This window comes from Indicator indicator, chromosome 3, assembly GCF_027791375.1.
Source record: "Indicator indicator isolate 239-I01 chromosome 3, UM_Iind_1.1, whole genome shotgun sequence".
Taxonomy (NCBI): Eukaryota; Metazoa; Chordata; class Aves; order Piciformes; family Indicatoridae; genus Indicator; species Indicator indicator.
This window is the reverse complement of record NC_072012.1, coordinates 10476062-10497709: the sequence shown is the minus strand read 5'-3', so window position 1 is coordinate 10497709 and position 21648 is coordinate 10476062. Positions and strand designations below refer to the sequence as shown.

The 21648-nt window shown below is 53.0% G+C and overlaps 1 protein-coding gene across 1 annotated transcript in view; it reads left to right on the top strand.

The window, feature by feature from the left end:
- TNPO3 (transportin 3) overlaps positions 1-21648 on the top strand; it is a 35358-nt gene that overhangs the window by 12812 nt on the left and 898 nt on the right. Inside the window, exons 5-21 of the mRNA XM_054399756.1 lie at positions 2101-2244; positions 4090-4265; positions 5035-5173; positions 6761-6907; positions 7692-7799; positions 8169-8260; positions 10348-10487; positions 11026-11217; positions 12470-12561; positions 13938-14014; positions 14271-14331; positions 15237-15377; positions 16291-16407; positions 17365-17459; positions 17618-17774; positions 20322-20489; positions 20599-20711. Of these exons, the coding sequence (XP_054255731.1) occupies positions 2101-2244; positions 4090-4265; positions 5035-5173; positions 6761-6907; positions 7692-7799; positions 8169-8260; positions 10348-10487; positions 11026-11217; positions 12470-12561; positions 13938-14014; positions 14271-14331; positions 15237-15377; positions 16291-16407; positions 17365-17459; positions 17618-17774; positions 20322-20489; positions 20599-20711 (2159 nt within the window). The remainder of the gene's footprint in view (positions 1-2100; positions 2245-4089; positions 4266-5034; positions 5174-6760; positions 6908-7691; positions 7800-8168; positions 8261-10347; positions 10488-11025; positions 11218-12469; positions 12562-13937; positions 14015-14270; positions 14332-15236; positions 15378-16290; positions 16408-17364; positions 17460-17617; positions 17775-20321; positions 20490-20598; positions 20712-21648) is intronic.

Here is a 21648-nt window from a genome sequence, read left to right as displayed (position 1 = left end):
GCAGGAACTTCTGGTAGATGTTTGGGCAATGTCTGGCTTTGGCTCTTCCCATGGAGGCCTGGGAAGGAGGAGTCATTCTCCAGAGTTACTCTGGGCAGTCAAAAGAAAGGAGGAGTGTCATGATCCTGGACTCAGAACCATTTTGGGTTGGAAAAGACCTTGAAGATCATCAAAGTCCAACCCTTAACCCAGCACTGCCAGGCTGTCACCAATCCATGTCCCTCAGCACCATGTCTACATGGCTTTGAAACCCTTCCAGGGATGGGGAGTCCACCACTGCCTTGGGCAGCCTGGGCAAGGCCCTGACAACCTTCAAGAAGAAGAAATTGTTCTTCATGTCCAACCTGAACCTCCTCTGGGGCAACTTGAGGCCATTTCTTCTCATCCCATCACATGGGAGACCAACCCCCACCTGGCTGCAGCCTCCTGTCAGGGAGTTGTAGAGAGCCAGAAGGTCTCCCCTCAGCCTCCTTTTCTCCTCCCCTCCAACCTGAACCTCCCCTGGCACAACTGGAGGCCATCTCCTCCCATCCTGTGTCCTAGGACACAGAGTTGAGCTGAGTCCTTTGCTCAGTAGCACCTCAAACCATGCTGCAGAAGACATCTCCCTGTCATTACCACCATGACCAGTAAGAGGAGCCCTCTTCCACTTTATTTCCACAGTCTTAGCTGTCTCGGAGCAAGTTCTCACTTCTGAAGCTCTTTCCACCTTCCTCCACCCTTCCATCCCTCCAAACCATCTCCAGCCTTCAGCATTCTTCATCCAACGCCTGGGAGAAGCTTGGCTGTCACATTGGTGAGACAGGTGACATCACCTCCCTCTGGAGAGGACACCAGGTGTCAGCATTGGGCCTCTTGAGGGTTTGTTTCTCCTGTCATAAGTCTTCCTGGTCAGACTTCTCTGCAGCTCCCTGGAGCTTTCTTGGTACATCCCAGCATGGATGTTTCAACCACCTTCCTGTGGAGCAAAACGAAGTTTTCTGGGCAAGTTTTTGATGCTAAATTCACTTTTTTTTGAGGGACAAAAGGCAGGGTTAGATCATTCTAGAAGGACTGTGATGAGATAGGACATTCTGCCTTGAGGACTAAGGTGTCAAGTGAGGAGTGAGGTCCTCTAGAAACTCTCACATGCAGGAGAGGAGGCAGAAGGGAGTCTGGAGTCCTTCTCCAGGTCTGAGGAGGAGAAGGGAGTCTGGGATCCTTCTCCAGGTCTGAGGAGGAGAAGGGAGTCTGGGATCCTTCTCCAGGTCTGAGGAGGAGAAGGGAGTCTGGGATCCTTCTCCAGGTCTGAGGAGGAGAAGGGAGTCTGGGATCCTTCTCCAGGTCTGAGGAGGAGAAGGGAGTCTGGGATCCTTCTCCAGGTCTGATCTCCTGGACCTTCAGGACCAGTTTTTGGTAACAATTGTTTTGTGGCAAGGAAAATTGACTTGAGATTTGGGTGAGTTTAGGAGTCTGTCACATCTGAAACTGGTTCGTGTCCATGCTTCACCAGCCTGAGGTAGGATCCTCCAGAAGACTGCTGGGCTGGGAATGACCCAAAACACCCAAACTGCTCCTCTGGCTTCTGTGACTGCAGCTGAAGTTGGCTGAGAGCTTTCTTGGCTTTGCCCCATCAGCCTTGATGGGATTCTGAGCAACCTTTTCTAATTAAAGATATCCCTGCTGACAGCAGAGGTCTTGCTCTTCATGACCTCTAGAGGTCCCTTCCAACCCAAACCATTCTATGATTCTATCTCACCAGCTCCAGGGGATGGTGGAAGCTATCTTCTTTCTTGAGTGTGCTTCTTGATGGGCTTTGAGCATCTTCTTGAAGTCCACATGCTCTTGAGAAGACGTTTGCAGAACCATCACATCCCTGGTTAAGACACCAGTGTGGGCCCATGGTCACCCTAGGGGGATGCAGAAGTTTTTTCTGCTGGTGTGGGCATCTTCAGATGTCTCCTGCTGCTTCCACACTGCTGCCTCTTGGGGGAACATCACTTGCTGACTGTCTCAACACCCCAATATCTTCCTGAAAGATTGATGGAGGACATGTAGATGCTAATTCTGGAGACTCTGGGTGGCTTTCCAGAAGTCATTTATCCTGTTGTCCTACCACAGATGGCGTGCGTGGAGAAAGCAGGCAACGATGAGAAGATGCTGATCAAAATCTTCCGGTGCCTGGGCAGCTGGTTCAACCTGGGTGTCCTGGACAGCACCTTCATGGCCAACAGCACGTTGCTGTCGCTCCTCTTCGAGGTGCTGGTGAGTGTTTCTCTGGGGAAACCTCTGAGGTGGTGGTGGAGGACCTCAGGGTGATGGGATGGGGGTCACCTTTCAGTCCAAGGAGGTGTGGGAGGTGAGTGTCTTGAGTAGCTACCCTCCTGCTCCTTTGGTGAGCTCCACAGAGTGGTTGGCACTCTCTGCTCTCTGTGTGCAGGGACAGATCTCTGCTGCCTGATTGTGTTGCTCTTTTACTGGCTGTCCACCTTGAAGGACTCAGAGAGTCCTTCTGGCTGCTGCCCTGCAAGTTCCCACATCTCTTCCCTGCCCCTGAAGTTTGGAAGATGGCACATAAATAGCCCCTCACCTTGGCCAGTCCTTCAAGGGGGAAACCAGAAGCCACTTGATGGTTTCCTTAGTCCTTAGCTCAGGATTTGTGATGTGCTGGCACAAGTCTAATGGACAGAAGAGATCAGCAGAGCTTTCAGAAGCAAACAAAAAAGCCTTTGTGTGTTTGCTTGCATGAAGGAAGGAGGCTCTGCAGCTCCATCAGAATTGTTCTTTCTTGCCCACCTTCTATCCTGACCCAGAGAATGTGCTCAGAGGTGAACATCAACCTTTCTGCAGGACCATGGGTTATCCTTTCATCTCCATAAACTCATTATTACATCAAGAAAGGAGTTCAAAGACTCCTTCATCTTCTATTTTTATCTCTCCTCCTCATGCCTACTCTGTTCATCACCACTTCCAGAGCCTGCATCTCAAGCAGGACCCAGATTCTGTTTTTCTGTGGTGGTTCCAAAGCACTCAAGAGCAGAGAGGGAGAGAGAGCTCCTCCTTTCCAGGTAGCTGTAGAAAGCCAGAAGATCTCCCCTCAGCCCGCTGTTCTCCAGGCTGAACAACCTCAGGTCCTTCAGCTGCTCCTCACAAGAGCTCTAGACCCAAACATCTACCAGGTGGGGCCCAAAATCCACTTGTTTGTCCCCAGCCCATCACAGTGATAAAGATTTCACACATGCTGGTTTGAGACCTCATCTCCATCCTCACCCAGGACCTGTGGATCTTTATGGGTCCCTTCCAACCTGAGACACGATTCTGTGACCCAGCCAAGGTTTGAGCAGCGCAAGGTTTTCATTCAACCATAGAAAAAGACCTTTAAGATCATCCAGTCCAGCCCTTAACCCAGCACTGCCAGGTCACCACCAAACCATGGCCTTCAGCACCACATCTCCATGGCTTTGAAACCCCTCCAGAGATGGGGACTCCACCACTTCCCTTTTTTTCCCCTCTTCTGACCTGCTGTTGGTGTTTGCCTCACCCAAGGAAGCCTTTGATGAGGTCCCACTGGGAAAGATCCATTTTGACCATGAGTGTCCACATTGATGAAGCAGCACCACCTATGTTAGGGGCTGTAGCTATGCAGAACCTCTCCAAACTCTTCCAGAAGCAACAAACTTCTCAGCCTGGAGAAGAGGAGACTTAGAGGGGACCTTATCGCTCTCTACAACTACCTAAAAGGAAGTTGTGGTCAGGTGGAGGTCAGGCTCTTCCCCCAGGCAACTTGTGACAGGACAGGAGGGCATGGTATGAAGCTATGCTGGGGGAGGTTTAGGTTAGATATGAGGAATCAGTTCCTCAGGGAAAGGGTAATTAGGCCCTGGAATGGACTGCCCAGGGAGGTGGTGGAGTCACCATCACTGGAGGTCTTTAATCAGATGTGGCACTCAGTGGCCTGGTTTAGTTGGGGTGGTGGTGTTAGGTCATAGGCTGGACTTGATGATCTCTACTGAGGTCTTTCCCAGCCTCAGTAATTCTGTGATTCTGTAACTTCAGTTGTCCCACTCTCATCTGCTGTCCTCCAGGCTCTTCTTGTCTTCTCTCTTGCAGCAGCAAGACAAGACGTCATCAAACCTCCACGAGGCCGCCTCCGACTGCGTCTGCTCAGCCCTCTACGCCATCGAGAACGTGGAGACCAACCTTCCTTTGGCCTTGCAGCTGTTCCAGGGTGTCCTCACCCTCGAGAGTGCCTATCACATGGCTGTGGCACGGGAGGACCTCGACAAGTGAGTCATCTTCAGACCTGCTTGGGCCTAGAAGGGAAGGAGCCCCTTGGTCCGTGGGACATCCTGGGGCTGTTTAGCCTGGAGAAGAGGAGGCTCAGGGGAGACCTTATTGCTGTCTACAACTACCTGAAGGGTGGTTGCAGCCAGGTGGGGGGTTGGCCTCCCAGGCAACCAGCACCAGAACAAGAGGACACAGTCTCAAGCTGTGAAGGGGGAAGTTTAGGCTGATCTTAGGAAGAAGTTCTTCACAGAAAGAGAGATTGCCCACTGGAATGAGCTGCCCAGGGAGGGGGTGAGGTTGATGTCCCTGGGGGTGTTTAAGAAAAGCCTGAATGAGGCACTTAGTGCCATGGTCTAGTTGATTAGATAGGGTTGGGTGATCAGTTGGACTTGATGGTCTTGGAGGTCTCTTCCAACCTGGTTGATTCTGTGATTCTGTAAAAGAGGTTTGCCTGTTTGTCTTCTGAAAGGTGGCACCTTCTAGGTCCTGGCTTGGACCTGAGCTGGTTTGTAGCCACCACCCTGCACCTCCTTGCACAACGCTGTTGGGTTTGGAGAAGTTTGCTCAGATCTTCAGTTTCTGAAGATTCATTTATCACAACTCAACGTTTTCACCTTCTTCTGAAGTTCCTTTTTCAGTGTTGCCTAACTGTTGACAGGAAACTAAAGCAGAACTTGGTGTCTTCTGAGAAGACCTTCCCAGACCCAAGTGGGTCTTCTGGTGCCCAGAAGATCTTTTTGACCTGCTGTCTTTGTTTTCCTCCACCAGGGTGCTCAATTACTGCCGTGTTTTCACCGAGCTGTGTGAGACCTTCCTAGATAAAATTGTTTGCACACCAGGTCAAGGCTTGGGTGACCTGAGGACTTTGGAGCTGCTGCTGATCTGTGCAGGTCACCCACAGTATGAGGTAAGTGAGGGTTTGACCCCCATGTTCCTCAAGCTCCATCTCCAAGTTTCATCCACCCAGGGTTGAGTCAGCACAAACTTCCCTCCCCAGCTTTCTCTTATGTTGCCCACATGGTCAAGAGGCTTCAGTTCCTCTAAGCTGATGACTTCAAAACACCCACTCTATGGTCATGGTGCTTCAGATGAAGGCACCTCAGATCTGAAGGCATCTCTTAGTTCCTTCCCAAACCTATTGAAGATGTGGGCTCTTTTGAAACTACCTTTTCTTCTCCCCAAACTAAATTAAATCCCAGTAGCTGGTCCCTGGTTGACTTACGTGTGGGGTCAGTGGCTGGAGGTGCCTTCTCAGTGGGGTTGTCCTGCTAAATCTTATCACAGAATGGTTTGAAGGGACCTTTCCAAGTCATCCAGGCCAACCCCTCTGCAGTCAGCAGGGACATCTGCAGCTAGAGCCCCAGACAACCTGACCTGGAATGGTTCTAGGGATGGGGCATCTACCACCTCTCTGGGGAACTTTGGCCCAGGGTCTCACCAGCCTCAACATAACAAATGTCTGCCTTATCTCTAGTCTGAATCTTCCTTCTCCCAAGGAACAAGCAAAGGATGAGAAGAAATGACCTTAAGTTGCTCCAGGGGAGGTTTAGGTTGGGCATGAGGAACAATTTCTTCCACAAAAGGCTTGTGAAGGCCTGGCCCAGGCTGGCCAGGGCAGTGGTGGAGTTCCCAGCCCTGGAGAGGTTTGAAAGCCCTGGAGATGTGGTGCTGAGGGACATGGTTTGGTGGTGCCCTGGCAGTGCTGGGTTAAGGGCTGGGCTTGATGACCTTAAAGGTCTTTTCCAACCCAAATGATTCCTTGATGTGAGGAGCAGGGAAGTGCCAGCAGGATTCCTGGGGCATGCTTTCCTCCTTCCCTCCAAGTTGAAGGTCCAGCTGAGGGGCATATGGATGAGAGGTGGTCATGGACTGAGCTAGTCCTTTCTGGCTGGGACTTCCAGAAGCTTTCAGAACTCTGAAAGTCCATCAGACCTGAGATCCAGAAGGTGAGGTAGCTCAGGAATAGCAGCTGTGGTGATGCCCCCTCTGGAGGCTCCTTTGCCATGGAGATGGTGGCGTAGTTGTGCTCCATCAGGTCCCTGTGGCGCTTACTTGGTATTTGGGGCCTCTTTCAGTCCCCTCACCAGGTCCATTAAGCTCAGTCTATCCTTGTCCCATGCCAGTGGTGTTTGGAAGGACCTGAAGCTCTGTAGGTGCTCTTCAGAGAGCCTCTAAAGCTTACCACTGGCAGATGTGGCTGATGTGGGACGAGGTGATGTCCACATTCTGAAGCAAGAGATGGTTCTTGTGCTTCAGTGTTGATTTTGCAGAGAAGGGACTTTGCTTCTGAGGGCTGCTGACAGCTTCTCAGGCAAAACCTGGTGGGTGGCTTTCAAACCCCTTATGAAGCAACGATGAACGGAGGAGGTCTGAGACACTGAAGGAACCACATTTCCTCATCACAGTGTTGATGGAACCCACGGTAGCACCGAGCATCGTAGAGAGCCAGCTTCTCCAGTGCTAACAAGAGGTGGAATTTCTCTTCCTAAAACAGGTGGTAGAAATCTCCTTCAACTTCTGGTACAGACTGGGGGAGCACCTCTACAAGACAGACGACGCCGTCATCCACAGCATCTTCAAAGCCTACATCCAGCGCCTTCTCCACGCTCTGGCCAGGCACTGCCAGCTCGACTCGGACCACGTAAGGCTGTGGTTTGCTTGGCTTCCTCTAGAGGCAACAGGAGGTTGGACTAGTTGATCTTTCAGGTCCTTTACAACCCAAACCATTCTGTGAATCCATGTGTCTCTTCTTGCTGCCACATGCTGGTGGCTCTCTGAGGCTGAATTCCAGAAAGATGAAGTCAACTGATGTCAATTGAAGCTCTTTGAGTGAAGGCCTAACAGCTTTTTTGGTGTCTAGTTGCTTGAAGGTGACCTTCTCCTGCCTCCTCCTGAGTGATTCTCATGTTGGCAGATGCCTCAGCCCCTTCCCAGGGGTGATTGAGTTGGAACAAAGCTCACCCAGCTCAACAGCAGTGCTGTCATCTGCTTCCTTGAAGTCTGGAATGGTTTATCCTTCTCTCATCTCTACCTCAGCTCCTCAGCTCCTTGGTTTCCATCCCTTCATCCCATCTCCACCTCAGCTCCTTATCTCCTGTGTTTCCATCCCTTCATCCAATCTCCACCTCAGCTCCATATCTCCTTGGTTTCCATCCCTTCATCCCATCTCCACCTCAGCTCCTTACCTCCTTGGTTTCCATCCCGTTATCCCATCTCTACCTCAGCTCCTTGATTTCCATCCCTTCATCTCCATGGCAGAGCAGGAACGTCTAGGCTGTTGGTGTTCTCCTGATCTGGGGAGAAGAGGGCAGGAATGATGGATCCCCACTCTAAAATGGAATCACTTGGTCCTGTCCTAACTGTTGGTGAAGGGATCCTGGATTTCTCCAAGCTCCTCTCACCCTTTTCTTCTCCCTCCCTCTTAGGAGGGTGTCCCAGAGGAGACAGATGACTTTGGAGAGTTCCGGATGCGGGTCTCGGACCTGGTGAAGGACCTGATCTTCCTGGTGGGATCAGTGGAGTGCTTTGCTCAGGTGGGTTTGCAGGAGGATCAGGAGGAATCCATGCAAGAGATCACCAAGCCCTAATGGCCTTCAGGGTGTGGAGAAGTTCACACACATCATCTCCTCCTGCACAAGGAAGCAACCATGCCTTGAAGGACTGATGGGAGAAGCAGGAGGTCTCACATTTGGGGTACTGGATGAGGAAAGGTTCTGTGGTCCCAAAACTTCAGGGTGGTCTGTTGGGGCATGAAGGTTCATGCAGGTCCAGCACCTGGAGCCTGATGCTTCAGGAACCATGGGAGGAGGTGAGGAGCAGGTGATGATGTCACAGGGTGGGATTGGTGACCACACAAGCTGGATTGTGGTCACCTCATTGGTGACCGATTCTCTGTCTTGCAGCTTTATGCGACTCTGAAGGATGGGAATCCCCCCTGGGAGGTGACAGAAGCTGTTCTCTTCATCATGGCCTCCATAGCCAAGAGCGTTGACCAGTGAGTGTTGACCACCCTGCTCATATCTGTGAGGGCTGTGGGCTCAGATGTAGTCTCCAAGGGCAAGAGACACCATAAGTATCTCAAGGATGCTCCTAGGAACCAGCTTTGCCAGACAGGATTGTTTCAAAACCACTGATGGAGTGGTCTTGTAGCTCCAGGGTTGAGATCTTCACTCCCTGACTAAGAATATGGTCCTGCATGAAGCAGTTGGACCTTCTCAGGCCTCCTCTGATTGCCTGGGCACTTTCATGGAATCACAGAATGATTTGGGTTAGAAGGGACCTTTCAAGGTCATCTAGTTTGGACCCTGCAGTCAGCAGGAACTTTTTCAAGTAGATGATCTTCCTCAGAGCCTCAAACAACCTAGCCTGGGATGGGGCATCTACCACCTCTTTGGGCAGCCTTGGGTCAAGGTCTCACCACCCTCAGCATACCAAATGTCTTCTTTATCTCTAATCTGACTGCATTTGAGTCCAGCCCTAGTAAAATCAAGATCAGTTTTTTGCCCAAACTGGTTATTTGGAGATCTTTCTTTGTCCATCTCCTTCCACCTCCAGATAGAGTTGTCCCAGATACCTTCAGGGAAGGTTAACTCACTTTTCCTGGCAGTGCAAGAATCAAGAGCTGACATCCAGGGTGGTGAGAACACAGAGAGTTCTTCTCCCTGCTGACAGCCCTGCTAATGTGGTGGGACAGCTCGAGTGGCCTTCACCAGGCTGAGAACCTTCTCAGGAGCCTGGGGGTGTCACCATGTTTAGCTTCCTGCTCCTGTTATTGGTGTCAATGGCCTTGCTGGAGCACTGGAGGCTGTTCCCACCAGCACGTCCCACAAAGCTCTTCCTCATTCCATGGCTCCACTGAACTCGGCTCTGTTTTTGCCATCAGAGGGCAGCTGGTGCCAAGGAATCATCAATGTGGGCTGTGCGGAGCCTGGGAGCACCATCCCAAACTGGGCTTTCTGCAGCCCCTGGAGGGTCAGTTGTCTTTGTCCTCCTGCTTCTTCCTGGAGGAACTTAGATCCCAGCTCTCACAGCCCTGAGCTCCCCCACGAGCTCACATCTCAGTGAGTTTGCAGATGACTTCGAGCTGGGTGGGAGTGTCAATCTGCTAGAGGATCAGAAGGATCTACAGAGGGATTTGGCCAGGCTGGAGGCCAATGGGATGAGGTTCAACAAGGCCAAGTGCTGGGTCCTTCACTTGGGTCACAACAACCCCATGAAGGCTCCAGCCTTGGAGCAGAGTGGCTGGAAACTGCCTGGTGGAGGAGGACGTAGGGGGTTGGTGGCAGCAGATGAAGATGAGTCAGGGTCTGCCCAGGTGGTCAAGAAAGGCCACCAGCATCCTGGCTTGAGTCAGCAATGGTGTGGCCAGCAGGACTAGGGAAGGGATTGTCCCTCTGGACTGGGAGCTGCTGAGGCCTCACCTTGAATCCAGCATTCAATTTTGGGCCTCTCATTCCAGGAAGGACCTTAGGGAGCTGGAGCAGATCCAGAGAAGGGCAACAAAGCTGGGGAAGGGTCTAGAGAACCAAGAGAAGGGTCTGGAGAACTTCTGAGTAGCAGCTGAGGGGCCTGGGGTTCATCCTGGAGAAAAGGAGGCTGAGGGGAGACCTTCTGGCTCTCTAGAATTCCCTGAAAGAGGCTGGAGCCAAGTGGGGTTTGGTCTCTTCTCCCAGGAAACAGGACAAGAGGAAACAGCCTCAAGTTGCCCCAGGAGAGGTTCAGTTTGGACATGAGGAACAATTTCTGCCCTGTGAAGGTTGTCAACGCCTGGCCCAGGCTGTGTAGGGCAGTGGTGGAGTCCCCATCCCTGGAAGGCTTTCAAAGCTGTGTAGATGTGGTGCTGAGGGCCGTGGTTTGGTGGTGCCCTGGCAGTGCTGGGTTCAGGGTTGGACTGGATGACCTTAAAGGTCTATCCCACCCCAAACACTTCTGTGACTCCGTGACCTTCTCCAGCACACCAGAACTGCAGGGCTTTCCTGGCTGGTTTGGAGCGACACAGGAATCCATGAGGCCTGCTCAAACCAGTCTAAACCTTCTGGGAGCCACGTCAGAACTCACCTCTGCTGCTTTTTACTGCCCCAGGGAGAACAACCCAACGCTGGTGGAGGTGCTGGAGGGGGTGGTTCACCTCCCCGAGACGGTCCACACCGCCGTGCGCTACACCAGCATCGAGCTGGTGGGGGAGATGAGCGAGGTGGTGGACAGGAACCCACAGTTCCTGGGTGAGTCCTTCCTGCCATGGCACCTTCCTCACCCTGGGACCTTCTCCCTCACCCCAGGATCCCGTCCCTCATCCTAGGACCCTGTTCCTCTTCCCAGACCCTATCGCTAATCCCAGGACACCTCATCCTTCATCCCTGGACCCCATCCCTTTGTCCCAGAACCCCCTCCCTTCACCCCAAGACCCTGTCCCTCATCCCAACACCCTGTTCCTCATCCCAGGCCCCATCCCTAATTCCAGGACGTCATCCTTCATCTCTGGACCCCATCCCTTTGTCCCAGAACCCCCTCCCTTCACCCCAAGACCATGGCCCTCATCCCAGGACCCTGTCCCCTCATCCCAGGCCCCATCCCTAATCCCAGGACCTCATCCTTCATCTCTGGACCCCACTGCTTCGTTCTGAGACCCTGTCCCCTCATCCCAGGCCCCATCCCTAATCCCAGGACCTCATCCTTCATCTCTGGACCCCATCTCCTTGTCCCAAGACCCCGTCCCTTCACCCCAGGCCGCACTCCTCATGCCCAGTGCCTCCTCCCCAGATCCTGTGCTGGGCTACCTGATGAAGGGTCTGTGTGACCGGCGCCTGGCCTCGGTGGCAGCCAAGGCCATCCACAACATCTGCTCGGTGTGCCGGGACCACATGGCCCAGCACTTCACCGGGCTGCTGGAGATCGCCCGCTCCCTCGACTCCTTCATGCTCTCTCCAGAGGCTGCTGTTGGGCTCCTGAAAGGTGGGTGTGGAACTGATTGTCCTTGGCTGCTGCGGTTTGGGACGGAGGACACCCCGCGTGGGTTCCACACCTCCGTTCCCATGTCCTGTTTTGTAGGCAGGTCGTAGAATCTCTGAATCCCAGCACGGTGGGGTTGGAAGGGACCCCTGGAGATCATCCAGTCCAACCCCCCCTGCTCCAGCAGGGCACCCACAGCAGCTTGCCCAGGATCACAATGGCCAGGTGGGGTTGGAAGCTCTCCAGAGAAGGAGGCTCCAGAACCTCTCTGGGCAGCCTGCTTCAGCCTGGTTGCTTTTCACCAACCCTTTGGCTGTTGGGCATCATGGGCATAACAAATGTGGCTGCTGTTGTGTCCAAGCCTCAGAGATTCTAGATGGATTCAGGTGCTGCTGAAACCTTTCCAGATGGATTCAGGTGCTACTGAAACCTTTCCAGATGGAGCAGCAAAGGGAGGTTTTGCAGCTGGGGTCTGGGACTAAAGACACAAAACTCTTCTTTTTTTCACTCATTTTCACTCCCACCTATGTGAGCAGCATCAGCCATGCTTCTGAGCTTCTCCTCTCCCTCCATGAGGTGTTTTCTTCTCCTTCAGAAGAAATCCATGATCCAAGGAGTTGGGTTTTGTTGTTTTCTTTTTTTCCCTCTTGGTGTTGCCAGTCCCAGCCCTGTGGTCCCACCTCTGTGGTGGGGTGGGTTGTGTTCCTCCTTTTGCTCTGATGTGGCAGCAGGGAGTGGCTCCAGCTTCTCTTCCTCTTTCACTGAGGTGGGAACCCTGAAGTCCTTGAGCTGTGAGGGTCAAAAGAAGCTTCCTCACACCTCGTGATGCTATGGGATAGGGATGAGGAGACCACATGGACATGCTGGGGTGCCCAAATTCATACATTCATAGAATGGTTTGGGTGGGAAGGGACCTCAAAGATATCTCATTCCAACCTCCCTACCATGGCCAGGGACGTTCCACTAGACCAGATTGCTCAATGGCTCTTCCAGCCTGGCCTTGAACACCTCCACTGCCTTTAGATCGTCCCTGTAGATCATTCCTTCCTCCTTCCCACCCCACAGAAAGTGTTTTGGTGTCTGGTTTAACCCAAAAATTGCCTTCAAGCAACAGAGGAACATCTCCCAGGCTTGGGAAGCAGGTTCCTGCTCTTGCCCTGGAGCCAGTTTGGGAACCTTGCTCCTGTTTGGGTTTCACCCACAGGACTCCTACACTGCATTCTTGCTCCTCAACCCATCTCCTCTTGCCTTGCAGGAACAGCCTTGGTCCTTGCCAGGCTCCCCTTGGAGAAGATAGCAGAATGCCTCAGTGAGCTCTGTGCTGTCCAGGTGATGGCACTGAAGAAGGTATGGCATGGTTGGAGCTGTGGGAATGTCCTTCTCCTGGTTTTGGATGGGGCAGATTGGTGGCCATCAAAATACCATCACTCTGTCTTTGCCTGGTGGCTTTTGCTGCTGTGATGGTGTATCACAGAAATCCCAACATGGTGGGGGTAGGAAGATCTGGAGATCATCCAGTACAGCAGGGTCACCCACAGCAGCTTGCCCAGGATCAGAATGGCCAGGTGGGGTTGGAAGCTCTCCAGACAAGGAGACTCCACAACCTCTCTGAGCAGCCTGCTCCAGGGCTCCACCACACTCAAAGGCAAGATACTTCTCCTGATGGAACCTCCTGGCTTCCAGTTTGTGCCCACTGCCCCTTGTCCTGTCACTGGGCACCACTGACAAGAGTCTGGTCACATCCTCTTGCCCCCCACAGCTCCCTTAGCTCTTGCTGAGCATTGCTCAGATCCCCTCTCAGGCTGCTCTTCTCCCGGCTCACCAGCCCCAGGGCTCTCAGCCTTTCCTCCTCACAGAGATGCTCCTGGCCCCTCAGCAGCTTTGGAGCCTCTGTTGGTCTCTCTCCAGTAGCTCCCAGTCCCTATTGCACTGGGGAGTCCAGAACTAGACCCAGTTCTCCAGATATGGCCTCCCTAGGGCAGAGTAGCAGTGGAGGAGAACCTCCCTCCACCTGCTGGCCACACTCTTCTCCATGCCCCTCAGGACACCCTTGGCCTTCTTGGCCACGAGAGCACATGAGGTTCCTCTCCCTGAACTCTCCAGCCTGGCCAGGTCTCACTGGATGGCAGCACAGCCTGATGGGCTGTCAGCTTCTTCTCCCTCAAAGGACACACAGAGCCCAGGACTGAGACCATCCCAAGTCTCTCCTGGCTGAGGGTTAAATGGGAAGAAAATGGTCCCTGGAAACCAGTTTCTGTGCCAGGAGCCTTCCAGAACCCACCTCAGATGCAGCAAGCAGCTTGTCACTCTGCATCTCCGTGGTGGTCCTAGTGGCTCTTCCATGGAGATCCAGGATAATGGGAAGCAGAAAGCTCAGAAGATGACAGGAAGCCTGAAGGAAGGGATGTGCACATCTTCTTTCAGGATGACTTGTGTCAGAAGTCCTTGAGAGCTCCTCCTGCCTATATTGCCTGCTGCTGGTAGCTCACCACTCAGCAGCTTCCCTTCCACCTCTGACCCCACTCCCTTCTCCTTCAGAGACCTCTTTGAGTAGGTTCTGAACGTGGAGGAGATGATTTCAACGTAACCTTCATGCATGTGGCTGAGGCTGGGAGGTGTCTTGGTCCTTGGAGATGCGGTGGGCTCCTGCAGGCAGAGTTTATTCAGCAGCAGGGCTGCTCACACTCCCCAAAACCCTTCCTTTCCCCTTTCTTTTGTTCCAGCTGCTCTCTCAGGAGCCAAGCAATGGCCTCTCCTCAGACCCTACTGTGCCCCTGGATCGACTTGCTGTCATATTTAGGTAAGGGAAGTGGAGTTGGGACAACTTCTGAAGGAGCTCCTTGGGTCAAAGCTTCTCAGCCAAAGACTTAAAAGCAAGCTAATGATGGCTGGAAGCTGCTTCTTCACCAAGTCCAAGGTTCTTCAGCCCTTCTGAGCCAGTTTTGGGTCCTCTTCTCATAGCCTCAGAGGGTGCTTGAAGCTTCTTGAAGCTCCCAACCCTGTTTCCTCATCCTTGAACCCCAAAAGACCATCAACCCTTTGCTTGCTCTTCACAGACACACCAACCCCATCGTAGAAAACGGACAGGTCCACCCGTGCCAAAAAGTCATTCAGGAAGTAAGTGCCACCTGCAGAGAGACTTTTGGGGGTTTTTTTGGGGGCGGGAAGATTCATGGGAATCTTGTTTTGGTCACAATCTCCAGCTGCCCATCAGATCCCTGTGTCCAACATAACCTCTGGGAAGAGCTGTGGAGGGGGGAGGATTTGGAGCTTCAAACCTCACCTTGGAAAGGGGGGGACCTGACTCTGGAAATGTCCCAGGTGCTTGAATTTACTCCTCCAAAGAGCTGATCTGCTGCTCCAAAACCTCCATAAAGCTGAATTACTCCCCCAAAAAGCTGATTTGCTCCTCAAAAAAAGCTGGGCTGCTCTACCAAGGAGCTCATTTACACCTTCAAAAAGCTGATTTACTCTTCCAAAGAGCTCAAGTACTCCTTCAATAGCAGATTTACCCCTCAAGAAAACCTGATTTACTTAAAAATGTGATTTGTGCCTCTAAAAAGCTCACTTACACCTTTAAAAAAGCTGATTTACACCTCCAAAAAGCTGATATACTCCAAAAAAACTGATTTACTCCTCCAAGAGACTGATGTATTCCTCAAAAAATGCTGATCTACTCCTCCAAAAGCTGATTTACTCCTCAAAAAAAGCTGGTTTGCTCCAAACCCCTGATTTAGTCCTCAGACCCCCTGATCTCCTCCTGCAGGAGCTGGTGTCCTCCTCCAGAAGCTGACCTTCTCCACCACCAAGCTGATGTCCTCCCAAGCCCAGTTCATTTCCACTTCCACCAAGCTCATTTCCTCCTCCTCTGCCAGGGGTACCTCATCTTGCTGAGCCCCAGCTGTCACTTCCCAGCCATTGGAAGGCCCTGGGTGGTTTTGGGAGAGGAGGACTTCAGTGTGATGGGATCTGCTGTGTCCTCAGGTCCACCTCTAACCCTTCCTGTGCCTCTCTCTGCTCAGATCTGGCCAGTGCTGTCGGAGACCCTGAACAAGCACAGCGCCGACAACCGCATCGTGGAGCGGTGCTGCCGCTGCCTGCGCTTCGCCGTCCGCTGCGTGGGCAAAGGCTCTGCTGCTCTCCTGCAGCCACTCGTCACCCAGGTATGCAGAAAAACCTGCTCTCCATCACCTGCATGGAGGTGGTGGTGGTGGAAAAGGCTTGCTGAAGTCATCTTGGTGGTTTGTGGGCAGCTGGTAGGCAGAAACTGGCGGTGGAAAATGCTGCCAGCGTAGAGTTCCTCCATAAATCTTTGAGGAGCCTTAGAGGAACCTTGGAAATTCAGAGGAGAGCAGTAGGTTGGTGGAGCGTTTGTTTGGGAAGGTATCCCAGAACACCAGCATGGTTAGGGGTTGGAAGGGACCTCTGGAGGTAGGAGGAAGGAGCCTTGGAACTTCAGAGGAGAGCAATCTGGTCTAGTGGGAGGTGTCCCTGCCAATAGCAGGGGGGTTGGAATTAGATGATCTTCAAGGTCCCTTCCAACCCAAACCATTCTATGAAACTATGAACTTCAGAGGAGAGCTGTAGGTTGTTGGAGCATTTGGCTTGGGAGGTATCCCAGAATCTCAGCACAGTTAGGGGTTGGAAGGAACCTCTGGAGCTCATCCAGTCCAACTCCAGTGCTCCAGCAGAGTCACCTACAGCAGCGTGCCCAGGATCACAATGGCCGTGTGGGTTTGGAAGCTCTCTGGAGGAGACTCTTCCACTTCTCTCTCTCAGCAGCCTGCTCCAAGGCTTCACCACCCTCAAAGGCACAAGTTGCTCCTGATGGAACCTCCTGGGTTCCAGTTTGTGCCCATTGCCCCTTGTCCTGTCACTGGGCACCACTGACAAGAGTCTGCCCTCATCCTCTTGCCCCCCACAGGTCCTTCAGCTCTTGCTGAGCATTGCTCAGATCCCCTCTCAGGCTGCTCTTCTCCAGGCTCAACAGCCCCAGGGCTCTCAGCCTTTACTCCTCACAGAGATGCTCCACCAGCCCAGTGCTGGTGGTGGCAGGTGGTGTTTGTCTTTCTGCAGATGGTGAATGTGTACCGGGCACACCAGCACTCCTGCTTCCTCTACCTGGGCAGCATCTTGGTGGATGAGTATGGCATGGAGGAGGGCTGCAGGCAGGGACTGCTCGACATGCTGCAGGTGAGGGCCTGAGGGCCACCAGGCTGGGTTCCTCATGTCTGAGTCACCGCATCATGGTATCACAGAATGAATTAGGTTGGAAGAGACCTCCAAGGTCATCCAGTCCAACCATTAACACAACACTGCCAGGTCACCACCAAACCGTGTCCCTCACCACTACAGCTACACACCCCCAGGGCTGGGGACTCCACCACTGCCCTGGGCAGCCCGGGGGCCAAGCTTTGACAACCCTCAAGGGAAAGAAATTGTTTCTCATGTCTAGCCTGAACGTCCCCTGGGGCAGCTTTAGGGCATTTTCTCTTCTTCCATCATTTGGGAGAAGAGACCAACCCAGGCCTGGCTCCAGCCTCCTTTCAGGGAGTTGTAGAGAGCCAGAAGGTCTCCCCTCAGGCACCTTTTCTCCAGGCTCAACAACCCCAAGTCCCTCAGCTGCTCCTCACAATTTCTCCAGACCCTTCTGCTTGTTTTCCAAGGCCTTCACCAGCTTTGTTGCCCTTCTCTGGACACAGTCCAGCCCCTCCATGTCCTTCTTGGAGTGAGGGTCCCCCAACTGAACACTCAAGGTGTGGCCTCAGCAACACCCAGTCCAGGGAGATGATCCTTGCCCTGGTCCTGCTGGCCACACTATTACTGATCCAAGCCAGGACTAGGTTCTCCTTGGGTACCTAGGGGGTTTGCATGAAACAGAGCAGTTCCCACAGACCTGGGCTGGTGCCAGCACTTCTATCAGTGGCTGGGTGAACACAACCAAAGAAAAGAAAGAGTCTTTGGTTAGAGCAGAACTGGTGAGTGGAGGAGCTGGTGGTTGAGGAAGGGACTGGTGCCTCAGGGCCCATCAAGATGAGAAGAAGTCCAGCGATGTAAGGGTGAGGAACTGGGCTCTGGTCCCTGGTGGGAATCCTTCAGAGAGCAGGACAATTTGAGCTGCAGTCACACCTAACCACGACCTTCTCCTAGGCCCTGTGCATCCCCACCTTCCAGCTCCTAGAGCAGCCCAACGGTCTCCAGAACCACCCAGACACTGTGGATGACCTCTTCAGACTAGCAGCCAGGTAGCCACGCTCCCTTCTCACCGTCCTGCTCCGTGGGTCGCCTCAACCCCTTCTCACAGAGACATCCCCACGAGAGTCCCCTCCCGTCTCCGTGGGCCGGTGGGGGAAGCCCCCAGAAGCACCTCTAACGTCCGTCTGTCTGTCCTCTGCCCCGCCAGGTTCATCCAGCGCAGTCCTGTCACCTTGCTCCGCAGCCAGGTGATGATCCCCATCCTCCAGTGGGCCATTGCCGCCACCACCTTGGATCACCGGGACGCCAACTGCAGCGTCATGAAGTTCCTGCGCGACCTGATCCACACCGGGGTGGCCAATGACGTGAGTGGGCTCCTTCACAGAGCGGTAGGGGCTGGAAGGGACCTGGAGAGATCATCCAGTCCAACCCCCTGCCAGAGCAGGATCACCCAGACCAGCTCACACAGGAACTCATCCAGGCAGGTCTTGAATATCTCCAGGGAGGGAGACTCCACGACCTCCCTGGGCAGCCTGTTCCAGTGTTCTGTCACCCTCACAGGGAAATAATTCTTCCTCCTGTTTCCATGGAACTTTCTATGCCTCAGCTTCCACCCAGTGCCCCTTGTCCTGTCATTGGGCATCTCCAAGCAGAGCCTGACTCCATCCTCTTGGCACTCACCCTTCACATGTTTATAAAACATGAATGAGGTCACCCCTTAGTCTCCTCTGCTCCAAGCTGAAGAGCCTCAGCTCCCTCAGCCTCTCCTCATAAGGAAGATGTTCCACTCCCTTGATCATTTTTGTGGCTCTGCACTGGACTCTTTCAAGCAGTTCCCTGAGGTCCTTCTTGGACTGAGGGGCCCAGAACTGGACACAATATTCAAATGTGGCCTCAGCAGGGCAGAGTAGAGAGGGAGGAGAACCTCTCTTGACCTACTGATTACGTCCCTTCTAATACACCCCAGGATGCCATTGGCCTTCTTGGCCACAAGAGCACATTGCTGGCTCATGGTCAACCTCCCACCCACTAGGACCCTCAGTTCCTTTTCCCCTACACTGCTCTCCAGCAGGTCAGTCCCCAGCCTGTACTGATACATGAGGTTGTTCTTTCCCAGGTGCAAGACTCTGTACTTGCCTTTGTTGAATTTCATTCAATTTCTCCCTGCCCAACTCTCCAGCCTGTCCAAGTCCCTCTGAATGGCAGCACAACCCTCTGGTGTGTCAGCCACTCCACCCAAACTTGCTGACAGTGCTCTCTGTTCCCTCATTCAGGTCGCTGATGAATATATTGAACAGCACCGGTCCCAATACTGTCCCCTGAGGGACTCCACTTCGTTGGGTAGCTTCTTCCTCCATAGAGTTGAGGAGCAACCCATCCTCATCAGCATTGGTCAACCTCAAGGTTGTCCCATAGCTGTAATCAAGGTTGCTCCACCTCTGAGCTCCTCTGTTGTAGGTTAAGAGAAATCAAGAGATAATTGGTATAACCATCAAGGAAAAGTCCTCCAGAGGCTAGAGAGTCCCAGAGGGATGGGCAGCCTGTCCCAGGATATTACACTATTACAGTACATTAGAGGTTGGAAGGGACCTCCAGAGATCATTGAGTCCAACCCCCCTGCCAGAGCAGGATCACACAGGAATACATCCAGGTGGGTTTTGAAAGCCTTCAGAGGAGGAGACTCCACAACCCCCCTGGGGAGCCTGTTCCAGTGCTCTGTCACCCTCACTGTAAAGAAGTTTCTCTTCCTGTTGAGGTGAAACCTTCTATGTTCAAGCTTGTGCCTGTTTTTTCTTGTCTTATTAGTGTGCACCACTGAAAAGAGCCTGGCCCCCTCCCCTTGACACCCACCCCTCAGATATTTATAGACATTGATCAGATCCCCTCTCAGTCTTCTCTTCTCAGGACTAAACAGCCCCAGGGCTCTCAGTCTCTCTTCATAGGGGAGGTGCTCAAGTCCCCTAATCGTCCTTGTGGCTCCCTGTTGGATTCTCTCCAGATACTGTAATCTGTTATTCTGTTCTATTTTCCTGTATCTCTCTGTTTCAGGGAGGGTACAGCCAAAGCTCTCTCTCCTCTCTGCTTAGGATGCTGTTATCTTTTTATGGTTCACAGGGGAGAGGCTTTCTCCTGGCCCTGGCTGGCAGCAAACTTCCAGCTGCACCACAGGGCCTGTTGAAGCCTGTAGTAGCCCTGGGTATAAGTGTGGGGGCAGCTTGGCTGATCTTGGGCCTGCTGAGGCTGAGTGGGTCAGAGGTTTTTGGAAGGCTCTGGAAGGTTTTGGCCTGGTAGTCCCAGGTGAAGAACTGAGCCTAATTTGTGGATGTCTTCCTTTTACCTGGAGATACCTTTTGTATATATTTGTAAATAGAATTCCCATTTTAAACTTCCAATCCAGCATGGAACATTTTTATTTGACTCCTTGGGAAGGGCTGAAATGTCTTTTCGATCCTTTTGCTCCAGGCAGCTCCTGGCTCAAAACTGGGACATCCTCCTAGAACGATGTGTCCCTGTCCCTTCAGCTTTTGCCCTTCTGGAGAATAAATCTTTTGAAGAGTGACTGAAGGAGCTGGGGCTGTTTAGTTTGGAAAAGAGGAGTCTGAGGGGAGACCTCATTGCTCTCTACAAGACCCTGAAAGGATGTTGTAGAGAGGCTGGTGCTGGTCTCTTCTCACAGGTCATTAGTGATAGAACAAGAGGGAATGGCCTCAAGCTACAACTGGGTAGGTCAGGCTGCCCAGGGAGGTGGTTGAGTCACCAAGCCTGGATGTGTTTAAAGGTGGTTTGGATGTGGTGCTTGGGGATATGGTTTCAGGGTGAACCTTACAGAGCAGGGTTCTGGTTGGACTCGGTGATCCTGAGGGTCTCTTCCAACCTGAATGATTCTGTGATTCTTCTTCCTCCTCGTGCAGCATGAAGAAGACTTTGAGGTGCGGAAGGAGCTGATCAGCCAGGTGATGAACCAGCTGGGCCAGCAGCTCGTCAACCAGCTCCTGCACACATGCTGCTTCTGCCTGCCGCCCTACACCCTGCCCGATGTCGCCGAGGTGCTCTGGGAGATCATGCAGATCGACCGGCCGGTGAGCAGGAGGGACGAGGAGGACCTCAGCACCTTCATCCCAAAGCCCAAACCTGGGCAGCGTCAGGAGGGTTTGGCTCCGTCTCTTGAGCTTCTCCTTTCTTCTGCAGACGTTCTGTCGTTGGCTGGAGAACTCTCTGAAGGGTTTACCAAAGGAAACGACGGGAGGAGCCATCCAAGTCACACACAAACAACTGACCGACTTCCACAAGCAGGTCACAAGGTGGGTGAGTGGTGCTGGACCCCCTGAGCTGGGCCAGGATGCTGTGAAGCATTGGAACAGGCTGCCCAGGGAGGCGGTGGAGTCACCATCCCTGGAGGTGTTCAAAAAACATGTAGATGTGGCACTTTGGGACATGGAGAGGATGGGTAGAGGGTTGGACTTGATGGCCTTAGAAGTCTTTTCCAACCTTAATATTTCTATGACACAATGCCAGGAGCCAGGATGGTGAACCTGGCTCTAGAACATGGCCATTGGCACCGTGGTGTCTTCCAAGGTTTGGTCCTACCCACTGCTTGCCACGGGTTGTCCATGTCTCTCCAAGAGCCAAGTGTGCTGGTGGGACGTCACCCCTGAATCCTCTCAGGTGGCTCATCTGGGGTGCTTCCAGCACCAGACAACTGTGGGAAGTGGAGCTTTGGAGACCACACATTGCCTTTTCTATCACTGAACTGGTTTTTCTGCTCTTGCCTGAACCCTGTGGAGCTTTCCCAAGCCATCCCCCAACCCATCCTCCATCTCCTCATTCCTCTGAGTCACCAGATCCTGCCTGGACCTGCCTCTGTGGCTGGGATCAGCCCGGCAAGCTCCGGAGTAGTGGCACATGGGTCTCCTCCATGGGCTTCTGAACCTGTCTGGTTGCCCCAACATCTCCCAACCGACCTCCTGGCTCCTGATCCCCACTCACCATCACATACTGGCTAGAAGGTTCCATGTGAACATAAGGAAAAACTATCACTGTGAGGATGAATATGGATATACACAGGAGGTTCCACCTCAACACGAGGAGGAACTTCTTCACTGTGAGGGTCACAGAACACTGGAACAGGCTCCCCAGAGAGGGGAGGTTGTGGAGCCTCCTTCTCTGGAGACTTTCAAGACCCATCTGGATGCGTTCCTGTGCGACCTGCACTAGATTCTATGGTTCTGCTCTGGCAGG